At 39.3% G+C, this 25,191-nt stretch overlaps 2 protein-coding genes across 10 annotated transcripts in view; one reads left to right on the plus strand and one right to left on the minus strand.

Moving 5' to 3' along the window:
• Positions 1 to 4,750, minus strand: part of nid2a (nidogen 2a (osteonidogen)) — a 48,584-nt gene extending 43,834 nt beyond the window's left edge. For all 8 annotated transcript variants that reach the window (XM_044345343.1, XM_044345348.1, XM_044345347.1 and 5 more), the window contains exon 1: positions 4,592 to 4,750. The gene's annotated coding sequence lies outside the window, so the exon portion shown is untranslated. The remainder of the gene's footprint in view (positions 1 to 4,591) is intronic.
• ptger2a (prostaglandin E receptor 2a (subtype EP2)) lies at positions 1,380 to 14,885 on the plus strand. 2 transcript variants are annotated; one of them, XM_044345351.1, is made up of 4 exons: positions 1,380 to 2,201; positions 2,467 to 2,670; positions 3,833 to 4,756; positions 14,394 to 14,885. In XM_044345351.1, exons 3-4 carry the CDS (start codon positions 3,932 to 3,934, stop codon positions 14,682 to 14,684), a joined length of 1,116 nt encoding a protein of 371 aa, XP_044201286.1. In that variant the 5' UTR covers positions 1,380 to 2,201; positions 2,467 to 2,670; positions 3,833 to 3,931; the 3' UTR covers positions 14,685 to 14,885. The 2 variants fall into 2 exon arrangements, with proteins under 2 accessions (XP_044201286.1, XP_044201284.1); XM_044345349.1 differs by having other exon boundaries at positions 1,380 to 2,055.
• Positions 14,886 to 25,191: the final 10,306 nt, after the last annotated feature.

Here is a 25,191-nt window from a genome sequence, read left to right on the forward strand (position 1 = left end):
GAGAGAGACAAAAAATGAAAAGAGATAAAGACACAGGCAGTGGGAGTGCATGAGATTCCTGTTGTCAAAATTAAAAATAACATTCAGCGCTTGACGAGTCAGGTCATAGAATGTAACCTGTACTGTATGCGCTGCTGTGTGTTTGTGCAGGTGATACTAATGGCATGAGTCATGTTAAAATACATGGAGGTCATTCTGGAGGGGGACAGAAAGAAAGACTGGTGTAGGAGTAAGACAGAATGAGAGAGGGAGAGGCGATGGCGTAATGGCCGTATGTCACAATTAAGACCTCCTTAATGGCCCTGAAGCACTCAAGTCGACATTTCAGGGCTTTCAGCATACATCACGGCTCGTTTTAGGATCCTGTTTGGCATTTATTCTGTTCTTGAAAGGGGTGAAATTGTGCGATTAGGATAACATTTCAATGCACTGTGGAATCTCTGAAAGCTATTTTATAAACTGCAAGGGGCAGATGTTTTGCTTTTGTGGTCTGTGTCATCTTCGCTACACAGAATCACCAATCAACACAGCACAACTTGGTGAAACAAGACTTTCTGTCTGTTCCTGTGAAACATGACGGATATCTTACTGATTCATCGGCGGCAACGCAGATACTGTAGAAAGATAAACACTCACATTCAGCCCTATGGGAAATTTGAGCCTCAAATCCATTTGATTGTGGGAGGAAACCCAGAGGAACAACATGCAATCTCCTCACATAAAGTAACATAGGAAACCCATCTTTCATGATATAGAGTCAAAACACATACTTTGAATGTTTTGGTGTTACATTCAGAAGAAGGCAGGTCACATACGTAGACACAGAGGGTTGCATGAACGTATCACGTTGCACAAAAGAAATCGTTATTTTTGGAGACAACATTTGCAGGTCAGGACATCAGCACAATGCCATGTACATATGGGAGACCATTTCACAGTTGTTTGTTTAGAGAAACGTTGATTCAGGGACTGAATGTTTCTTTTATGCTATTGAAACTGTCTCACTTAGTCAGCACGTTCTGTGTACTGCACAGCCAAGGTGAGCATCTGATTTCCCTTATTAAACAAAACACACATAGACAAGGTGACCAGTGGGAGTGAAGTAAATGTCTGCTGTACATGGATGTGAAAAACACACTAGTTTTTCTAAAACAACCTTCGTGAATATGTCCTGTTTACCTGGATTATTGTGTAATATAATTACACTGTGTTAGTGCTGAAACAATTAGTATTAGTGTTGTTTCAGTCATTTATTAAGGAAAAATGCTGAATATTTGCTTGCTCCACTTCCCCAGTGTGCTGTTTTATATTATCTTTAATGTAAAATTTTTGGATTTTGGTGTGTTGGTTAGGAAAAAAAAACAACAATGGCCATTTTTTCACAATTTTCTGACATTCTATTGACTAAAAGACTGATCAAAAAAAAAAAAAAAAAAATACAATTAATTTATAATGAAAATGATCGTTAGTAGCAGTCCTACATCACATCATCTCCATACTTTCAATGACTTGAGTCTTGTCGTGTGAGTGCACAGTGACCCGATTGATTCCTATTTGAGATTATACTGAGGCTTTTATAAACCACAAGTTTGCTCTTCCAAGCCAACACGGTTTTGTTTTTTTAAATGCGCGTGTTAATGTGTTAAATGGTATAAATTATGAATATATAATTCCCTACGTTTGACTTCGGGTTATCAGCTAACACTTGGTACTTGGTAGACTTGGCTTGGCTTCCCAGGAGTATTTTCCAGCTATTTTCTAGTAATATTTGAAGGTGAGGCTTCCAGCTATCCAACTAGCTCCAGCCTGTATGCAAGGGGTGGGTGTACACATGCCGTGTGACGTCACCGCATCGTTCCCTGTACCCCGGGTCCTTCATGTCTGCCTCATCACACTGCCGCTCCTCACCTCCACACACACACACACATACACAGCAGCTTCAGTAGTGAAACAAACCAACAGTAGCGATTCATTTGCGATCCACTGTGAAACTAAGTCTGGACTGTAAATCACGGAGATGAACGCCTACGCCACGAGGAGAAACTTATGAGAAAGGTGAGAACTTCATTGTTTGGATGCGTTTCAACCGCTGTTAAGTCCACGCGGGTGCAGCTGGCGGCTCATCCGGCGCGAGCTCAAAACGAAACTCCGTAAAGAAGAAGAAATACTCGCGTGTTGAGTTTAACTGAGACTGAGAAACGGTAATGTTGTCAGGGAGGTTTTTTTTCCCTAATTAAATTCCAACTTTGACAACTATTTGACTTGTCTTGCACGTTGTGTGTGTTGTACACCACTGCGCGCTGTGTACCAATTCATAACACTAACTGTAAAACCTACTGATGTCTTAATGGCTTTAGTTATGTTCTCGTATTCTTTAAAGGAAAGAAACCTTACATTTTGGCAGTTTATCTCTCACAACGAAAAAAAACGGCATGCCAGTAATTTTCTTATTTGTCTAATTTTCAGATCTATCAAGCATTTTCCTATCAAAACAACAACTGACAGAATATCAGACTCAACAATAAACAACCAGCTGTCCACAGACCCGACACCTGACACATTTATCAAAGCTATCCGCTGAGTTTGGGGGCAGACAACGACCATATTCACAATTGTTAGGACCCTGGGAATTACCAGAGTGGACACGTCGAGTGTTGGTCAGAGCAGTAGGTGAGTCAATTAACTGGTCGTTACACACCCAGTCAAAATAAGGTCACACACCCGCACACAAAGTCATACAAGTGGAAGAGATGTGTAAGAATGTCGAGGCCTATTTTTACTAGTTAGTAAACACGTACACAGGAGGTATTCCACGTTTTTCTGAGTAATGCAAGAGCTTTTTTTCTCATTCAGCACAGCTGGCGATTTTATTAGAAAATCCATTGTGAAAAAGTGTGACCGCAGCTATTGAACTTTCAGTTTGTCAGCTGATAATCTGTTAACTGAAGAGATAGAAGAGGAACCACTCTGGGTTTCACAACTTCAAAAGTCATACTGGAACAGAGTTCAAGCACGGGAATGATTCAGTGTATGTTTTTCTGAGAGGAAGAAAATGTTGTCTTTATTTGTGTATCTATGGGTTCAGTAAAGTTAGCCAAAAACTTTGTAGTTTGATGTGAACATGAAATTAAAGTGGTGTGTAAATGCAACATTGTTAACATTGAGTCAAAACAAAGGCTCCAAGTTAGACTAGTAAACATCCTTTACAAATGACGTTAGATCTATTGGACCATTTAGTGGCAAATAAATGTTGCTGCCGATTAGTTCTGCTTGAAAATACTCTCACATGCAGACTTCCCTGAATCTCAGTCAGAATCAAATGATCTCAGCAGCCAAGATCTTGTGTGTGATGACCAAACAGTCAACTGTAGTGAGGTTCAACAAAAGCAATAGAGCAGCTCCAAGAATGGTTTAGTTCTTTTAGTAGATATGAATGGTTCTGACATTAGTGGTTTGTTTTTTATTGTGTTGTATTAGGCCACTTAAGTTGCATTCATGATACATTTTAGCCATGCACTCTGCAATTATAGTAGTTTAATTGCATCTCTTTGTCCAAAAACTATTGATGTTATTTTACTACTCATTGACTGTACTGTATGTTAAATTGAAAATAGGCTGTGACCGCAAGATTGTTATTAACCTTGGTTTTTAAATTCTATCCTGGTACGCATTAAAAATGCAATTTTTCTGTTGAGAAAGTTATAGTGTGATCACTAAATTCAGAAAGCATTCATGTCACCAGTGATTTGTGTTCACTTTTTACACAGCACCGTACACTTGTTGAAGTTTCTCTCATCTCACAGGTATTTTTGCTTCCTTTCTGTTTAACCAGGATGGCTGCAGACAACTACTTAAGGACACATTTTTGACTCTTTTTTTTGGAAGCAGAGAGACATATTTTTAACTTAAATCCAGACAGTTTTCAGCCGTGATGTCCGTTGAAAACGACACGTGCCACAGCAAGCACCACATAGAATCCCAAGAGAGCCCGGTGATCAGCGCCATCATGTTCGCTGCAGGCATCTTAGGCAATGTGGCTGCCTTGGTGATCCTGGAAATCCGGCGACGTAGAGACATGAGGGCTGGGGGCGCTAGGCGTCGTGCGATGTTTCACATCCTCATCACATCGCTGGTGGTCACGGACCTGGCTGGGACTTGCCTGGTCAGCCCGCTTGTGCAGCTGTCATATTCACTCAACACTACCTTGGTGGGGCTGTCGCCTGCAACTTACGGGGTGTGTGAATATTTTGGTGTCACCATGACCTTCTTCAGCTTGGCCACCATGTCTCTCCTTTTCACTATGGCACTAGAGAGATGCTTAGCAATTGGGTACCCCTACCTGTACAGCCGGCATGTCACCAAAAAATGTGCCTACATCACAATTCCCATAGTGTTTTTGTTATGTACTTTATTCTGTCTCCTGCCTTTTGTGGGATTTGGTAAATATGTACAATACTGCCCTGGCACATGGTGCTTCATTGACATGAACCCTTCTGGGAAAGAGGACCGGGTCTACGCCAACCTGTATGCCACCATTATGTTATTGCTGGTGCTGGCCATAGTGGTGTGCAACGGGTTTGTTGTGTACCACCTGTTCAAGATGTACCAACGTCGGAGGAGGAACGGCGGCTCAGTGATAGTGGCCACGAGATCCAGCAACGACCGCAGGGCGATTTCCATGGCCGAGGAGGTGGAGCATCTCATCTTGCTGGTGATCATGACCATCATCTTCATCGTCTGCACACTGCCCCTGGTGGTAAGATCACAGCAGATAATTCAACACACACTCACTCATTCATACACATTCACCCTTATTCTGTAACTCCCTCCTGTAAGTAAAAACACACACTTATGTAGTTTTTAGGTGAGTAAAGGTGACAACCAGATGACCGTTCACTGTCAACAAGTAGTTGGACTTGTTGCATTAAATTTTTTGGGTAAATTGACTATAAGAGCTAATTGAATGCACCAGCAGTTAAAAGACTAAGTTGGGGTGAATTATTTCAATGGGTCAGTTGGTCAATAGAGTCACAGCAGAGATTGATTATGTTCCATGATGTTGAGAGCAAGCAGGTCCTGTGGGACTGGTGGGTTGCCCAACATTGGTTCACTAAGTTCACCACATTTCTTTTTCTCTCAAAACTCAGACTCCCAAAACATTTGGTTTAAGAAAATAAATATTACAACAATTAGAGGGAAAATATTCGATTTTGGTACGCAAGCAAACTTCATGTTTTTAGTCATGTTGAGGGACTCGACAAAATTTGCATTCTTTTTTTTCTCGATAGCTTTTTCTTTATTCTTTGAGCAATGAGGTGCTAAGGCACGGTGGTACTTGCAAAATCAATAAGGCAGTAGTTGTACTGTGCTTTAGGGATGACTTCACTAGCAAGAACCACACCACAACAATATGTTATTGAAAGGTTTCATGGAAATTCAGGAGGTATTGGATGTTGAAGACAGATGAATGAATGTAAAGGGGAGGGGTGAAGGAGGATGTCGTCTGTTAGGCTGGACTGGGCGGACGTAGTGTAGACTGGGTGGAGAGAGACCAAGCTGATTACAAGCCCCCAGACGGTATCTAGAATGAGACGTGGGAGACGTGCTCTAGATTGAATAGGAAGGGATGAGAAGAGGATGGAGGAGAGGATGAAGGGATGTGGGTAGGAATGAATAGAGGGAGGGATGGGGTAAGGATGAGGTAGGAAGGTGAATGGATGAAAGGAAGGGAAAGGGAGGGTGGGTCAATAAATCTGAGACACACAGGGCAGGGAGGGATGACAGGAATAAGTGGGCTTGACAGATGGTTAGAGGTGTGGTTGAGGCGTGATCCTTCTCCTGAAGTGCTGGTGCTTTCACTAAAATGTCACCATGTAACTCTAATGCAGTCATTAAGAAAAAGAAAAGGCAACATCTGAGCTACATCACAGTTCTATCATCAATATTACTTTAATTTGTTGCTTGGTTCTACAAATGAAATTAAGTCAAATCAAATTAAGTACAGTAAATGTATCCATATATGGAAAGTAAAGTGATCTATACTGTGGGATAAAACATATTTCCTTTTCAGAATATCTCATTTTGAGTTCCCTAATGTAAGTTGATATTATGACTGAAAAATAAAACCACTTCTAGTGCTTTGGGGCTTTGAAACAAATACCAGCCAGTCACAGTAACACAACAATCTTATCAGAAATATACCAAAATGTAACAGACAGCAGACATAATAAATGTTACCTAATCTGCTATATATATATATTTGTGTAATTGTGTCTCTGCATACTTTTGGCATTTTGTTGAAAAGCAGCTATTCATAAATAATACAATAGACTATGGGCTGTTCTGATGCCAAGCTGTAGACAGGAAACACTGTATTAGCGGCATTCACAGCAGGTCTGACTCAGATGGTTATTTTGATGCCACAGGTATATAGTAAATGTCTAAATACAGACATCATAACAGTGAAGTTCATTCAAAATGCAAATATTTAGGTTATTATTTTTAATTTTCTTGCTTTTAAAGGGAAAAATAAATCATGATTTTACAATTACTACAGTCAAAAATAGATAAGGTGCTGTTTCAATGGATTTTACAGTCCATTGTTAATGTGGAAGTCAAAACTCATAAATAGTCGTAGTTTCCCCAAGAAATGGACTTAAACATCTTGGAGTTTAATAATTATGCAAACATAATTTTCTTTCCTTTAATCTTATACTTCACATTCACTTAAATTTCAACAAGTTTGGTTTAAGTTTGATAGAAGATTGCTTTGCATTGTGCCGGTGTGCAAATGTGTCAGAAGCGGATCATAACCACCTAAGGTAAAAGGTAAGAATACATAAAAAAACAATTTTAAAGAGAACATACAACCACCAGACTTTACATGCAGTAAATACATGACCTTTGGAGATGCAGGGTTTGATCAGTCATGTCATCAGGAAGCAAATTGGGCAGATAGCATGAGAAGATGAGGCTTAGAAAGCATAATTATAAATTTGGTCTCAAATGTAGTAACAGCAACAACAAAAAAAACATCTGTGCCCTTTGACTAATTGGAAGATGAACCTAATAATCATTTACCATACCTGTTAGATACACAAATGATGGACTGAAATGACATTTTAATGATATTGACCCCATCACAGCAGTATAGCTGGTGAAGCATTGTGTCCTGTATATTGATAAGTTGTTCACAAGGGGTGTATAAAGTGATGTCATCAAACTGGGTTTGACATAGTTCTGATTCATTTGTCTGGTGACAACCATTATTGATAGATGAGCCAGAAGGTTGATTTTGGAGACCAGTCACATCGTGAGTGTATTGACTGAGAGATCGATGGACCAAAGTACAAATTCAACCCACAAATGACTCATCTTCCACTGATTACCCATTACGCTGTCTCAGTAAGACTCTTGGGCAATGTCTGTAACCACCCCGGTTCTAAAAGTGTCACTTTGGATTTCAAATGGGGGAATCAATAACTTTCCCAGCAGTATTATATGTAATTGTGCACTTTATCACAGACAGCAGTAATGAGCCAGAGTGCCTTCTAGTACGCTGTTGCATCTCAGCTGTGGCTTGAAATGCAGAGTCACAGCCTCCATCTCTCCAGAGATCTTATCATATCGCTTAATAACATCCACAACATCACAAGCACAAACCACACGAAGAAACAATTTATGAGCTCTGTATTCTCACAAAACCGAGCCCTTAAAATGGGAGCGAATTTTTAACACTTGAAAACATTCATGAAAGTCTTTTTACCACTTGAACCCTACTAAATATAGAGTTAAAGCTGCATCATGAAATAGTTAATCAGGGTTCTACGCCAATATTTTTCTCAGGGAGCACATGTGCTACTAAATGAAAAAATTTAGGAGCACAGTGAAAAATGTTCAAGTAAAACAGAGTTTATTAACTCAGTTATGGTCTGACTCTGCAGCTCAGGTCTTTGTCAAACAGACTCAAATTTAAATATAATGAGGCCAGCCTGATGCAAGATCAGTATTCTGAGAGAGCACCATTCCTCCAAGGGGAGCATCAATAAGAGGACAGGAATTGAACTATCATTCACCTTTTTGTGTTGGACCACAGTCAAGAAGTTAAGTCATTGATCAGGAACAGTCCTCATTGTGTGTGCTACTTTGGCTCACCACTACCAGAGCGCCACTGCCCTCCGCCTCCTTATGGAGACACTGAACAGACTGGTGACAGTCAAAGGTGGCAGTTGTAGGTGACAACAAAGAAGAAATGCAAGCAAAATAACTAGCTATGAGTAGCTGCTGTCAGACTCTCCATGTCTGCGCTGGAAACACAGAGACTCCAATGGAGATTTGACAGTTACAAGAAAGCACATTCATGGCCCTTAGTAAAAGTTTCTGTGTGGTATCTGTATTGTAGCTGAGATAACACTGAGAGGCTGTTCAGTGTGTGTGTGTGTGTGTGTGTGTGTGTGTGTTTGAGGGGGAGTGTCCGACTAAGCAGCCGCAGCCCTGCTGCTTATCGCATCAAGCAAGATATCCTGAATATCTTGCGATGGTCTGATAACTATGCAATCAGCATAGTTATTTATCGGCCAATGTGTTGTGTTTACTGCCACAGAAAAGGAGTAAATCTGTCAAATACTGGTTTTTGAATGATAAGCAGCGACAGGAAAAAAGATTATGGTAGGTTGTAATCTTTGTAAATGTAAAATTATTTATCCTGTTTGCTGGATCACAGATCTTATCAGATACAGGAGCTGCAATGGATTCCAGGAAGATTACAAATTAGCGGCTACAGCCATTAGCTTCATTATGGTGCCGTATGTCAGGGTCAGTTGTACTTAATGATTTAATTTCAAGTCAAGTCAGTTTTATTTATATAACGCCGAATCGCAACAGAAGTTATCTCAGGGCACTTTCCACGTAGAACAGGTCTAGACTGTACTCACCCAACGTTCCCTCACAAGCAGGCAATTGGCGACAGCGGCAAGGAAAAACTCCTCTTTTAATGGGTAGAAAAAAATTATAACCATAAAAAAATGAATTAACACCATCATGAAGACAGAAAACTTTAATTTCCACATAAGACATATCCACAGAGCATTAACAGTAAACCGGCAGGAAACAGTACTGTGTATAGTGAACCTGAAACTTTAAATTATTTTTTGAAAACCGCCTACAATAAACTTATGTAGGCAGGTGTTAAGTCAGAGCAAAGGATGCTGGGATCAGTTTTCTACAGTCACTACCTCAGCAGGAGGCTCGATAAAACAGATGACTCGGGTACAATGAAGTCAAACAAGGACAGACAGTGAAAGGAGGCAGCAGGAGAGAGGGAGAGGAGATTAAGAGGAAGGTAAACAAATTAGGCCACAGCAGATACTCTCTCTGCTCTCCACAGGTCTCAGAAAAGTAAACCGTTATCAGTTACATCATGATCATGCACAATATCATAACGTCCTTGCTATGTTGAGACGGAATTGGGATGGTTTAGCTGGTTCTTGTGTCTTTTTTATTAAATCGTTCTCGATTTCAACTCTGAGAGCATTGAAAAGTGGTCGGGTGTGGTTGGAACACGCCTGACAGTGATGTCACGGGGTCCTGGAGTACACTTGTACATCACTGCGGCGAGGTGAGACCACTGGAGGTCAGCAAAAACAAGATTAAGTTACACTTTAAAGAGTGTCAAATTTGCACAAATACTTCCAATTCAATTTCTTCGTCTCTCTACGCACTGATTACACGTCAGTAAACCAGGAGTTGTATTCATTAGGCTGTGCATCTTCATGTTTGTTTTGTCCAGCTATTAGCCTGTCTTACCCTCTCTTATCAGATGGCCATGACGGTAAGCAGACCTTTCACCACTGCGGATAGAAATCATCATAACATTAATTTCAGCCTAGTATGATAAATCTTTCTTATAATGGTAATCATACGTCATACATACAACTAAATCACTTACTGTTGTGGCTGTCACATTCTCCTCTCCTCTGCTCTCATATATCCACAGAATGGCCACATTAGCTTATTGGCAGACGTTTCCATGTGTAGCCCTGCAGGGAATGTAATAACCTTATACCATCTATCATTCAAAGCACACACTAACTGATTAGTAGGAACATGCACTGTGTGGAAGCTGGTCCTGGATGCTACTATATCAAGGTTCAGGATGATGTCAGCAGGTCTGTCCTGGGTCCTGTTCTTCAAATGTGATTTAACTAATTCAGGCTTACGTGCTGTTATCAGGTTAAAATGATCCTGTTAATTTTCAAACAGCTAATGTGATTCTTTGCACGTAGTTTGGCAAAATGATGAGAGTTGAAACCATGATTCATGAGTGCTGATCATGTGATTGCAGTTACATGAGGTAAGGTGCGTCAGGAACCCTCCCAGCATGCACCGGGGCAATACATTCATGGATATACGTCTTCTTCTATGAGCGTACCTACATTGTTGATGCTGTTATTGTGTTCTATAATGTGCTGTACAGTGTCTTCTCTGCTATCAGCTATCATCAGTGACTGTGGGCAGACTGTGAGTCATTTCGCTGTGAAAATGAAACCTTAAGACATCTCATAAAGCAGCTTTGACTGTATAAACACGTTTCAGCAAAGTGAGTTCCGCGGTTATGCGTTTAATACGTTTTAGTGCTGAAATGACAAATTCCCAATGAAATGCCATATTAAACGCTTCATGTTCTGGCTCCATTAGTCTTTTCACAGTCAGAATTTTTCAGATGAGTGTTTATGTTTTGCTCGGAGAATCTCTCACTGACTCACTCACTCTTTTTTGTTGTATGTTTTATAATGTATACATAGACAAATCTTCATTATAAAATTTAATTGTGATAATTACACCAGCTGATCATAATGATTTATCAATAACCTGCATCTAAAATCATGATTATATCAACATTTTTTCACTATAAATCTGAGAAAATTTGTAGCTGAAAATTAGTTCATGTTTGAGGTTCACCCTAAAACATCTCAGTCATGGTCCAGCTAACTGTTGCAGGTTTGGGTTTAAGGATTCGTTGCTCTGTTCCTGATGAATATTAAGCCAAATTGTCAACATACTAATCTGGATAATTTATTTATCCACATATGAAGGACAAGCCCTGCCCTCTGTTTGCTTTGGGAAAGTTTACACTTGATTTAAGGTTGTGTTATATTTGCTTTGTTGTTGTATTAAATACGACAAGTGCATCATTTATTAAGAGCTTTATATAAACACTTGTGGCTGTCCAGCCTGTGCTACCACAGTCTGAGGTCAGGATATCAACTGCCAGAAACACACTCATAATCACACACACACACACACACACACACACACACAGCAAGATCATATTACATTTTTCTGCTGATATTAGACTGTGGGCTCATAATATGTGTGTGTGTGTGTGTGTGTGTGTGTGTGTGTGTGTGTGGTGTCCCTCTGGTTGTCTCTGATTGCATTAAAAGTTGAAAAGGCCAAACTCTAGCCTTTTGGCACAGAGTGAGAGAGAGAGAGAGAGAGAGAGAGAGAGAGAAACAGATGGTCAGAATTCTTTGAAAATTAAGGCATTTTTAATGTTTTTTTTCATCAAATAAACACATGTCGAGAAAGAAAAGCGAGAAAAAGCAGAGCTGGAAATACGATCTCCTCTGACCTCTCTGTTATTCTTGTTAAGCACGTACTCTCCGATTGACAAATTTCAGTCTGGCTTCTGAAAATGAAACAGAGGACAGCGTTTTTGTTCCCTGAGCATCATCCCCTTGCAGACACTTCATAACACTTTTATTACTCTTCCTCCTGTCGGAGAGAGGAGAAGAAAACCGGCCTGCAGTGTGTGTGTGTCGGATTTCACGGCTCAGCCTCGAAAAAAAAACCAAAAAGAAAAATCTGTCTTCACACGCACACACAGTCCTTCGCCTACTCAGGCCTGTCATCAATCACATTAATGATCTCACATGGTTGTGTTTAAAAGCATCGTTTGAAACTGCACATCTTTTGTTCTGAAGTTGCTTGATTTTACAAGAGCTTTTTAAATCATTTGTATTTCAAACTATATGCAGATTTTATTGCTACAACTTTTCCTGAAGAGTTACAAAACAAATTGCCTGCATCAGATGAGATAATGCGCAAAAGTGAGTGTTTAATGTGTTTCTCAGCCATGATGCGCCCTTACAGTAAGTACGACTCTTAACTGATATTTGCAGCTGTGGAGTTGGCCCAGCGGAGAGGCTGCTGTTAAAAAAACCAATTAGTCCTCATGACAATAATTCACTCACTGTTTCGTGTGAAAAACAGGAAATTGGCATAATGAGGTCAGAATGACATTGTTGGCGCAGACATTGCCCTGGCAGGAAATTGGGCATTTTTTAGTTGAACCTGAGTCATTTCAGTAGAAAAACTTACAAAGGAGTCACTGAGAAATACAGAGAAAATTAAAGGGACACAGGTTGTTGGAAGGAAGAGGTGAAAGCATAAATAGAGAATGTAAAATGTATAAGAGATGACAAAGAGAAGCTTTGTCACTGAATAGACTGATGACAAATTGTTGTAAGGTCACTTTTCCCCTCATTTTTTACTAGATATTGTTCCTCTCTGACCCCCAGAGAGATCTGCAGCAGGAATTTCTAAACTTGTGAACTAGTCATAGCTTCCATGGATTGTATGAATGCGCTGGTTCTCAACCTTGTGCAAGTAGTCCAGGGAGTTCCTCCTTCTATCCAATCACAGCAGTAAAGGATTTCACCGAACACAGAGGAGGAATTAATCGGTGAAATCTGCTGGCGTCAATAGTGCTAATAAAAATAGTTGTATGCGAGAACTGTTTCCATTTAAAAAGGTCAAAGACTATGTAACACAGCGTTTGTTGATCGGAGATGCCCGACAACACACACGTCACAGCCATACGTATGTGTGCATGAGAATAGCGAGATCGTTTGCTGATTTTTATCATCCCTTTCGCTCTGTTCTATTTGAGTGAAATGGTTATAACACAGTAATAATGAATCTGCGTGCGTAAACACAGCTGGATATCAGCATGGGAATCTCAATTCGCTTCGGCCTCAACATCTGCCTCTAAGCCTCTCCTAAAGCCACAAAGAACACACGTGTGCGCGTACTCAGCGAGCAGTAAGTGGTCTGTGTTTGCTGCTGCGGTCGAAAAAGCAAACAAAATGATAATTTGAGTGATTCAAATATATTGGTTGGCATTAGAACATTACTTTGATCTCTGCAAACATCCTGTGTGTGAGTGAGAACATTTTACACACCTACAGTACTATGCTAATTAATTAGTTATGTATTTATTATTTCCACATGCTGGTATCTGGCGTGTAGGTGTTCTCTTTGAGTAACCGTTCGTGTCACACCAGCCAGTCTTTCAGCTCACTGATCATAATCTTTCAAATCTATTTTTTCTGTTGTTAGGAAATGCTGGTTGAGAAATGAAAGGATAGAAGGATTTAGTTCTGTTTCCTTCAATCTGAGCACCAGCTATTGCCTAAAATCAAAAATGTGTTAACCTCATTTTAGTCATTTGATTTTTCTGAGGTCTTAGTCATACAAACTAAAGAAGATTTAGTCAAGTTTTCCTCAGTGATTCGTGGTTTGTCTCAGCTGTTTGTTGCTACTTGTTTAATTTTCAATGGGACACAGGGTGCGTTTAATCCAATAAACTGTTATTTTTTCCTTTTGCTTACATTCACTAACATTACTGGCAGAGACGTAATGTTACTGAAATTCGAGATCTTGTTTATTAGTGCAAAAAGTGAAGAAGAGATATCAGTTTTCATAAAGCTAGATCGTTTTGGGCAGCAGAGGATACTGTTAAAACAATGAAGAGGGTTACATTTTATTTAGTTTTGGTCGTGGAGAAAGAATTTTTTTCAACAAAAAGATCCGAAAAAAAGAAACCTAAATTATTTGAGAGTCTGTATGGTGTATTTCATAGTAATAGTTTCATGCAGTAACAGTCAAATATCTCAAATCTAAACAGTAAAATGAGTTTTTAGCTTCTTTCAACTAGAAAAAACTGCATGTAGTAGATAAGTATCTTACTGAATTGGCAGAATCAGAAAGGAAGAAAAGGTCACTGGAGTCTGAGATGTACCACTTTCTCTGTAATTTGACATTTATATTTAAGAATCTATATCAGCTTGGTATTTAAACAGTCAATCCATATCGTTCCTCTCCCACTGATCCCACTGAAACTGGTCACACTCATTCATGTGTTACTGCTACTATAAAGGGGTTATTGTTGGACTTATAACCAGGATGTTTGCAAAGGATGTGTCTTGTGTGTGTGCCTGTCGCTGCTGTCGCGGACGGTGTTAGCTTTAGAATTATAAAACTAGCTAATCTAACACACAATCTGTCTTTTCCCTTCTCCTTCCTCAACGCTCTATCTATTCATCTCTTAGATACGTGTGTACATCAACTCCATAGAGATTAATCAGGAGTCTCACTCCCAGGACCTGGTCGCCCTCCGTTTCATCTCCGTCAACTCCATCATCGACCCCTGGGTCTTCATCTTCCTTTCCCCCAGCATGCTGCACTTTTGCTGGGCCCCGGTCTGCCGAGCCCCCCCGGGATTCTCCAGGGGTTCAGTGTTTAAATCATCGCTGGCCAAAGACAATTGTCCTGCTAACATAGAACTGTCTCGCTCAAAGCTGGAATACACCGAGGAGCTCCATGATTTGAGGAATGTATGACCATAGCAGTACTTATTTTTATTTGATATTTATATTTATTGGAGTTGTTTAAGGACATGGGGTTGGATAGTGTGTTCTCCTTCTTTATCATATGAAGGGCAGAGGTTTGGGGAACCACGAGATCTCAACCGTGTGTGGTTTTTCTTATCTAATTTTTTGGGTGTTGACCCGTCTGTCAAACTGATAAACGCTTACAACCGGTTCTATCGACTGGTGGCCGTCTCTTGCTGTGTACCAGGTGTTTCCATCCACCTCAAGCATTTCAGCATGCATGTTAAATACACACTGACTTCAGTAGAGCTTTATATTTCAAGTGTAAAAGCTCAACATTTTGCCTCCTTTGCTGCTTTTGATTTTATGTCAATGAGGCACTTAAATAAAAAAGGCTGCTGATGGGATCTGAGAAAAGGAAAGAGACTTCATTCAGGTTCTTTGCTGATCTGAAAAACACCAACTAAAAGTGTTTTTGTCTGTATTGTAATAAGAAAGCTGTTCGGTTGGAGAATCTTCAGCAAGGAGATTTGACAGAATTCAACATTCATCTAGCAACCTGGACTCAAACGGGACTCAAGACAAACAGTGAAGGCAGAGAGAACTGATGACATAAGGCAACGCTGTATACGCCTTCTCTGATTCAAACGCTGCTTTCCAGATGTTGTTCCTGTGAGTGTGAGATGACTGCTGAGACATCACATCCAAGCATCGAACTGGCTTACACCTGGTATTAACAATTATTTTCACTATTGATTAAACTGTTTAGTCTATGAAACGTCTAAAAGAAATGACAGCTTCTCAGAGCCCAAAGTGATGTCCTTCAATTGCTTGCTTTTATCTGACCAACAGTCCAAAACCAAACATACATGGTAAAAAACAAGCAGCAAATCCTCATGTCTGAGGAGCTGAAACCAGCAAATCACATTTCTTCTTGAAACAATGAAACGATTATTATTCTGTCCATCGACAAATTGATTTATTGACTAAATCTCAAATTTAACTGCACGCATACAACAAGAAAGCACATTCAGAACAACTGGGCATCACGCATATAGGAAGATATATATTGGGATACTGTTGGATGGGAGCCGTTTGTCATAGCAGGAAAGCAAAGAGAAGCTTTTTTAAGGTGTAGATGAAATTTGGCTGAAGCATACCTAAAAGACACACTTTTATTCAAGTGTAAAGGCCTCAAATATTTGCTATTAGACATTTGGGGCATGACTTTTGCTTTCAAAAACCTAGATGATCATGGGTTACCATCTTTAGAACGTTATCTTGATCACCTCTGAGCTTCTTAACCCCTGACCTTAACCTCTGGTCTGCTTTGGTAACCTTTTACCAGATTCCCACCACAAAGGTCAAAGAGCAAGAAGAGACTTTCATGCAAGATAATCCAAAACTTCACTCAGGGTGTGGGCGGGTGGGAAAGAGTGATAAACACAGAAAAAAAGGTTGTATTGATGGTAGTGACAATACTTTGTTTCTATGTACTCGTATAGTATGTAGCATATAATATTATAATAACATTTTATAACAAAAAAAAAGTTCTTCATATGAGACTGCAGTTACCTTTTGACTTGAAATATGTGTGCTTCTTATATTATGAATAACAGCAGATAGTAAATACTCTTAAATACTCTCGCTGTACAGTTATTGTAATTCTTGTGGAGCACTAAATAGTGCATTTGAGCAGATGATGGTACTTTTTAAGGAGCAAAGCTACCTCCTTTAATGACAAACACATTTAGGATTAGTCAGACCACTTTTACACATCAGGTTCTTTACATGTTAAACTGTGGCTGAAATTTCCTGTTTAGCTGTAGTTGAATTCTAACCACCATAAGGTTGTTTTTTTTTTTTGGGAAACTGCTGTTAAAAACGAACATCTCTATCTTTTAATAAGGTGTTCATTTTCAGATCTAATATTCTTAATATGGTCTAAAAATGTAGACTATACCCTGCAAGTTGTTTGTTACCCTTTAAAAAGTACCATAGATTGTTTTCAATGTGTGCCGTTCAGTAAATCAGTGTTCACTTACGAGAAACCTCATATCAGGACAGAACTCTTCCTGTAGTGACTTTAAATCTTGCTTTATTTTGCTCTTGGCAGCCACTTTGTTCCATCATGTGCCTGAAAGTTATTTGGAAAAAAAAACTATGAAAAGACAGCCCTTAATTTTAATTTCTACATTTTAACTTTACAACTTGAGTGCCGTTTGAAGTCCGTTTTACTTAGGGAACATATTGAAATGTTATTTTATCTACCCTGTCAGTTCATGTGTTTTGGTAATCAGCTGCTCACCAACGTGACACATTATTACATTACAATGTCAGTTCCAACGGACTTGATGAAATGAGTTTCCTGGAAAAAACAACTCAATTTCTCCAGTTAATTGTTTTTGCCGGTGTCTTCTGGTGAAAGTAACAAACGGTGGATTCATACCGGCTTAAAATTACACAACTCTGAGGAATTGTGACTGTTACAGCATCTCTTCCTCTACAACTAATCAAATTCAAACAGGGGTCAAGGACCTGGCAAAAAAAAATAAGCTACTACAGATTTTTGCGGGTCTTTGGTCATAAATCTCTTAGAATAGTAAAACACTCTAACTGGAGTGACTCCAGTTACCCAAACGGCAGGGGTCCAGCTGAAATTGAGAGCGTCGACCGCAAGTTTGTTAATGTGAGGGGGGAAAAAAACAGCAGTTTCTCAACAGTCCGTCATTTCGAGGATGCCGGAAAAATTTATGAGCATCAGATAAACTAAGTATCTATTATCTACTATCTGTGGTGTTTATGCGTGAGTGAGAATGAGAAGAGAGAAAAGGCACTGAAGATAGCTGTTTATCGCCTCTGTATGTTGGCTCCGAGTTCAGCATAGAAATGTTCAGTGTTTACGACAGTGACTTACTGCTTCCTGTGGATGTTATTTGTGAGTTCTGCTTCTCTGTGTGTGTGTGCCAGTGCTTTTCCTGTCGTATTTTGTGAAAGAATGGGTGTATGTATTTTTTTTGTGCAAATAGCAAGTTGCCTCATACATGCAATAGGTTCAAGCTTGTGTGTATGTGCATGGTGTGTGTGTGTGTGTGTGTGTAAGACTGACAGCACTGAAATGTAATGATGTCAAACCAGAATGCTATTTACCTGTTGATGTAATCTGGATGTCTTGTACTCTGTAATTAGAAAGTACTGAAACTGAATGCACTGAGCACACAAATGTGTACGTGTATGTGTGTGTGTGTGTGTGTGTGTTTTATGGCTTATGTAAATAAAACATCTCATCCTACAAGTATTCTGTCCAACCGGCTTTGTAATTTTCCTCCACACACACATACACACACACACACACACATACACATACACACACACACACACACACACACACACACACACTCTGTGGATTGGTTCCAGATGTGGAGAATACAGAATCTTTCAATTAGCGATGTGTGTGTCTGAGTTTCTGTGTGTCAGCCTTGGAGAAACCCCCCCCCCCCAACCCCCACCCCCCCCCCCCCCCCAACCCCCACCCCCCCCCCCCCCCCCCCCACTCCCCCCGACTCACGTCACCTTAAGACAGACTGCTTTGTTTATATTGTGTTTCCCGTCCTTTGAACATAACATATTTCAGCAGTTTAAGCTAACTACTCCAATCACACTGGCCTCTATGGTCTTCTGACACACCAAACAAAGAGCCTTCTTCTAATCTTAGTCATCTTGTGGGCAAAGATGTATGATCATAAATGTGTACCACATGAAAAAATGTTTTTGTTTTGGTGTTTTGCTTCTTTTCTGACACTCAGTAAATGAAAGGTAAATGGAAACATGCAAACAAACAGATACAGGTGCTTTAAAAGCATAAAAAAGAAAGTTTAAATCTGCTTTGGGCACTTCGCTTGTTGAAGGAAACAAAAGGCAAATTATTTAAATTGATGGCCTACACTACTTAGGTATTCCATAAATTGCCATTAGTAAACCAAACAGCACATTTACATCAAAGTAGGGATGTTAACAATTATATTGTTGGGATATGGACAGATTATACACTGAATAGATACAAACAGGATACAAATTTCTGCGTTATTTGTTTTTTTCCTGTCTGACTCAAGTTGCCACAAACACCACACAGTCACACCACATTTTCTCATAGTCACAATTCAATCAAATCAAAGAAACAGACATCATCCACACACTGCTACAATCAGTAGTTGTAGCATTGAGGTCTAAAGATCCATAAGAAAAGAAAAAGGATGTTAACGTCACATCATCAGACTTTTTCTTCAGCACCAGCAGTGATCCAAGTGATTGTCGTCTGTACAGTGTGAACAACAACTGCCAGGAGCCAAAGCAACATGACTTTCTATCATGCAGGTCTGCCAAAAAAAGTAGGCTGCAGGCTCAAAACACACAAGCATAGATATAAAGATACGTAAGCTCAGACTTTAAAAGACGTTCATCCTCAATAACATGGAATCAGTTTTTTTACCATTTTTAGTATGCAGTGCAGGATGAAGCTGCACAGCTGTTGTTTTAACCTCATGATCTGATATTGACGTTTAGCTGTGGAAGTGAAACAGACTAGCTGACGTAAGGGACCGCCTGAAAGGTGCAACCAAAAATGGCAAAGATACTCTCTCAGATTTTTGTCAATAGTTTTCTCTATTAAGCTAACAGCGTTGGGTTTCCTCCCATTATATACAAAACATCCAGTTTTGAAGAAGAATTGGAAATTGATATTAACAGTATGGACCAATGCTGACGGTTATTTTCCACTGTGAAAACAGTCTATTTCCTGCCAGATCATAAACAGTTGCACAGCTTTAACTTTGACTTTGAAGGTGTTGTTCAAATATAAATCATGCTTTATTATCAGATTTAGTTTAGGTATGTGGTTATAATCTTATGCATTTTGTATATTTAGTGAGCAGCTAAACTTAAACTTGATTTAATACAGAAAATGCAACAGTCAAGACTATTTTAACAACCTTCTATGTAGTTCCACTTAAAATCCAAATACAGATCTTTTTAAAATATTTTTGTGACATTAACAGCTATAGCTAAAGAAGCACAGAAAAAGCACAAAAATCCCTAATTCCTTTCACTGCTGAGTCCAGCTTTATTTAGATGATGTGATGAGAGTGCAGTTTGGTCTTTTCCTGCCTGTGAGCAGAGAAATGATCACATCCAACACCACAAATTCATTTGGGTGAATTAGAGCCAATCTTCAAGGTCTTAATCAGTGGAAATGTGTCGCTCCTTTGTTGTAGCAACAGTTTATTATCTTGCATTTTGCAGATTTACCCTTTAAAGGATTTCATGAAGTGTTTTCTCTCTATTGCTTCCTCCTCTCTTGTACCGACCTTTTCTTCTCTCATCTCCTCCCGCCATTAGCCGGTGAATGTGAGATAATCTAATTTAGCGGGACTTATGATCCAGGATGAAAGACATTAAATGCCAACACCCATTTATATGCCCATCTCTCTTCTCCCTCTCTTTCAAACCATTCTGCAAATTAATCTTGATCCCTCCCTCTTTCTTTTCATCTTTCTCTCCAACAACAATAAGCTAAGAGCCTCTTGGCATCCAGCGCTGGTGCGAACAGCCTGTTGGTGAGTGTGTGTTAGTGTATTAAAGTCTGAATGGCTGCAGATATATATTTATTTTTGTTAGCTTCTGGTGCCTGCTCACTATATTGAAGCACTATCTATGTTTTAAAATGAAATATGTCTGCTCTTATAGCAACTGTTTAGATGCCATGAACTGTGATTTCATACAAGTCATACCAATGGATAAATATGGATGTAGATGTGACCATGCGTGCAAATGTATTATATTATCTAACAGAGACTTCCTGTGTCTTAGATGAGTCACAGGTCTTGTCTGATCAAAACACAAATAATGATCACCATGACTAAAATTAATAATTTCCTATAAGACACCATGGTTTCCCTCTTGCTAATTGATAAGGACAGGATGTGAGTGTTGCTACAACAAGAAAGAGCTCAACAGCTGTATGCAGCACCGTTGTTGTCGTTATGGTTGATGACCCCGGATGACGTTCAATGACAACTTTTTTTCCACGTCCAATGCTGAGGTTTTTAAAATGTTTACTTTCTACATTTCTGTACATGATGACTGTCAGTAGTTCAGAAAATGCTTCTTTTGCATTTTGATGGAGGACTTGTTAGCAGTTGACAGTTTGGGTTAGGCGATTAAAACAGGTTATTAAAGAGGAGACTTTTCTGTTTACCACTTACCTTGTACAACTCTTTTTAAATGTGTCTTTTTTATACTGTCTCGTGTTTCTCTTACATCTTGATTTAATGCCATTTATGTGTCATGTAAAGTACTCTGAAAAGCTTTGCTGTTATGCCTTGGTGCTATACAAATAAACTGGCTTTGTCTTTACAGATCTATAACAGGATGTGAATTCCCGCATGAAAGTCAGATGTGCTTCACTTCCATCCACTATCTTAACCACCATATCTTTACTTTCCACCTCGCTACTTCCTGCGTTGAACATATATATCTTACAGCAAATCATAGGAAAAATTTGATATTAAAGTATATTAGACAATTCAACAGTGATATATCTTCAAAAAGATATAAACTCAAACTACATTCTCACAATGAGACACAGACATGCTTTGACTGCTAGGACTGGCTAGTCACAGTCCCGATGATAATGTCTTCCATCAATAACACCTTCATACTAAGCTCACACCGCCTAGAATCAATCTGCCATTGGATAATAGGACTAAGTGTCATGAGTTAGATTCAAAGCTGTGCCACTGAAAGCACGTCATTTGATTACATTGACAGGAATGCCATTTCCCCCCCTATAATAACCCATAACTCACTATTTATCCTGCTTGCTTTCTGTCAATTAATGTCCCACCAATAAACAATTAACATCCAACTGACCAACCAGACATCAGGAACACAGCAGTCTAAACTGAGTTAATTCCACATAATTGATTAGTTGATTATTAACCCTTTCCGTTGACTTGGATAATCTCTTTTCTTCTCTAGTTTTGATTGAGTCAGGAAGGAAGGAGCTGGCGTGTGTATTGAGTTTGGATTTGAGAGCTGATTCCAGATAGTTGCGGCGTAATACTGGAGGCTGTCCCAGAAAGATGAAGGGATTTACAAGAGATTCCAGGAGATCAACTAGCCGAGCTACTTCAGTCGTTTCCATTTCAGTTTTTGCCACCCAGCATTCAGAAAGAAGCTTTAGAGAAATACTGTCGTTGTGTTTCAAGTTGATGTTGATGTGTGCAGCAATCAGCATAGCAATGGTATTCAAACAAACCAGTGAGAAAACCCAAAGGTATTCAGTGACTTTGCTGTGACTCAGCACAAATGTCTTTTTCATTTTGCCTTGGATGTATTAAGGAGGATGTGTGTGTGTATCCCCTAAACTTCAAAAAACTGCACTTACAAAGTCTCATGCTGTAGAGAGTATTCAGTGTCATCTCATGTCGTATTCTGCCTGGTAGACGTAGATGTTGCTTAGATGTGGTCCCAAAAGTCTGTCAAGTTGGTCACCAAAGCGCCAAATCAGTCATCAGCGGTCAAGTCTCACGGTCTGATCTCAGACACAGTTTCGGATTGATGACCTAAGACTTCACCACAATTCTCTCATGATTGTCAACTTTCATCTCAGCCCAAAATCGCACTCTGTAAAGGGACCTTCAGACGTTAAACCAAAGACATCAATAATTTTTGACCAAACACACAAAATAGTAATAATAACATTTTTTTTTTTTTTTATTCCTATGACTATCTTCTAATCTGCCTCTGCTCGGGTTAAAGGTTAAATTCAGACACGTCTCGCTTGAGATAAGGGAAAGTTTGTGGTTTGGGTTTAAAAAAAAAACTACTCAGTCATATGTGAAGGCGAATGGAATTTTACGGTCAGTGTGCCCACATCTGATGAGCTAAATAATATATTTAGTTTATTTTTTCAGCAACATAAAAGCCAAACTGTCAGTTTCGTCATTAGTCATACAGAAATCAGTCTGCTTCAAACTTTCAGTATTCAAGTCATATATAACCTACACAGAGGTTACCGATGATTAGTAATACTTTCCATTTTCAAATCCACTCTAATTCTGGGAAACTGCCAAAAATGAAACAAGCTCTTGCCTTTACCTTAGTGTCCCATATCAGCTTGTAACTTTAGATGTGCCACAACTGAGCGTTTATGAAAAAGCACAGCAATCTCTCTCATCATTTTTCAACAACCGAAATACTAATCAAGACGCAGTAATTAAAGAGTTCATTAAAGACTGCAGCCATTGGCGTTAACAGTGGGGTCAGAGGTTAGAAAAGCAAGTTGCTGAGAGGAGGTCATGACCAGGACATCATGCACACAGGAAATTATAGCTTTGGGGGAAGTGAACAATTAAGAACAAGATACAGATCAGCAGTTTTTGACTGATTTTACTGAGTCAGAAGCTCCTACATGTGTGCACTTTCTCAGTTGTTGGAGGTAGCTGAAAAGGTAAGTTTTAGTTAACTAGCTTTGTTTTGGTATCATTTTAGTATGATTCTATTTTTAAAACACATTTTAACACTTTTTAAAACCAATTAATTAAAGATAATCCACCACTCAGGCTAAGAATTGTATTTTACAAATGCATCAGAGTCCGAATATCAAGCTGCAATTTGTCAGCTCAGTTGAGCCAACATAACCGATGAGAAAGTCAAGTCTGTACCAAAAAGGGTTAAAACTCCTGCAGCTATGCTTTTCCAGCCTGACTTAAGATTCCTGAAAATTAATACTCATCACCCTGACTTTAATGAGGGAACATTCTTCTGGTAATAGCTTTTAAACCTGCTTTATTTGTCTGCAAGGCTTTTCCCATGGAAATCACATCCAGCAACAGTGTGAAGATATTTACTACAAATTTGAAGGTTGCTTCAAAACCCAACTAGGAGACTTTCTAGTTAAGTTTCCTTAGATGGACAAAAAGTTGATGCAAGCTCATTTGTTCTCCATCAAACAGAGTATTAGACATGTTGTAATGCCTTAGGTTCATATTGCTTCATCCAATCAGGTAAAAGTAATTTGAGCAGCCTGACAAATACAAACTTGCTAACAAGAAGGGACAGGAATTAATTTAGACAATTCTTATATAAACTGAAAAGTTTTTTGTAACAACATATTCATTTAAATCTAATAATACTCAAAAAACTACAGCAATGGATCATTTGTTTATCCTCTCTACTGTAATCTTGACTAAGCTAAACAGCACATCATTAGCTAACTATGATATTAACTATGAGAGGTTACAGGTTATGTTACAAAAAGCCCTGTTCAGAAGCTGTAGCTGAGATAATATAAGACTTTTCTGTAAGTTAACATATTGTTTGAAAATACACACAAATCTAACCTCTGTATTACAATGTTGGTTTTTTTACAGTAAACATCCAATGAGGGATACATTTTTATTTAACACTGTACTTTAACCATAGCGCCAACTAGCTTGACTCTGCAATACAAGAACTTAATGCTACAAGTCTTCTACATTTTCTGTCTTTGACATGTAGCTTTAGCGTTATATCATGTATGTAACCATCAAGCGTGATGGCTGTGTGACTTTGTTTCTACTAAGAATTTTACGTGGTAAATCTGTTGCACTAGAATGGAAAGCTTGACAGGTTAGGCAACAGTAATAAAGGGAGTTGAGGTTTAGCAAAGTGTCAGTAGCATCATTTTATTTCTCCTCCAACTGTAAGGATAAGATGCTGGAGTGCAAGATGATACACAAGTGTAAAAATGATCCAGAAGACATATTTTGTGGCAAGGAGGATGCTCAACATCTTTTTTGTGTCTCCCTATCTCTGAGATTTGAACGGAGGACAAGAAAAGCAAATTAAGACTTTTTTTTTTCTTCTTGGTTTTGGTTTTGACCACCATCCTCATTTTCAAACTTGCTTTCACACATTTACGTGTGAGAAGTGGAATGTATGCTGTAAGAGGGAGGTGACTGTGAGTGAAGCTGTAGGGAAAGAAAAATAACCGTCCCCGGCTCCAACAACTGCAGAGTCTGGGGAGGTGATATACGAGATGTTACTAATGCCCCCCGGGCCTGTAGACTGAGCTACAGAATATAAAGCCTGAAGCTGGCAGCAATCAGTGAGTTGCTGAAGGACACTTCAGTCTTTAACATTTGGCCACCCCACCCCTGGGAGGAGAAGCTGGAGAGAAAGGTGTTTGGAATAATTGGAGGGTTTGACCTCCTTTCTGCAGGGGAAGCGGATTTATTATTTTGAACCTCAGCTCAGTTTTCTGCCACTGGCCTATGAGCGTTATAGGTACCTCAGCACTTATCAGTCAGGGCAGAAGTACTACTGACTGTTTTTTTTAAATCGGAATTGCCACAGCTTATTCAAGTTTTGAGGCTTCGACCTTGAGAGAAGCATCTTGCGACGCATTAAATATGATGGTGGCACTTTCGGTAAATGAGACCCTTTATGGTTAAATTGAACAGATGTTTCTCTAAGA

This window comes from Thunnus albacares, chromosome 24, assembly GCF_914725855.1.
Source record: "Thunnus albacares chromosome 24, fThuAlb1.1, whole genome shotgun sequence".
Classification (NCBI taxonomy): Eukaryota; Metazoa; Chordata; class Actinopteri; order Scombriformes; family Scombridae; genus Thunnus; species Thunnus albacares.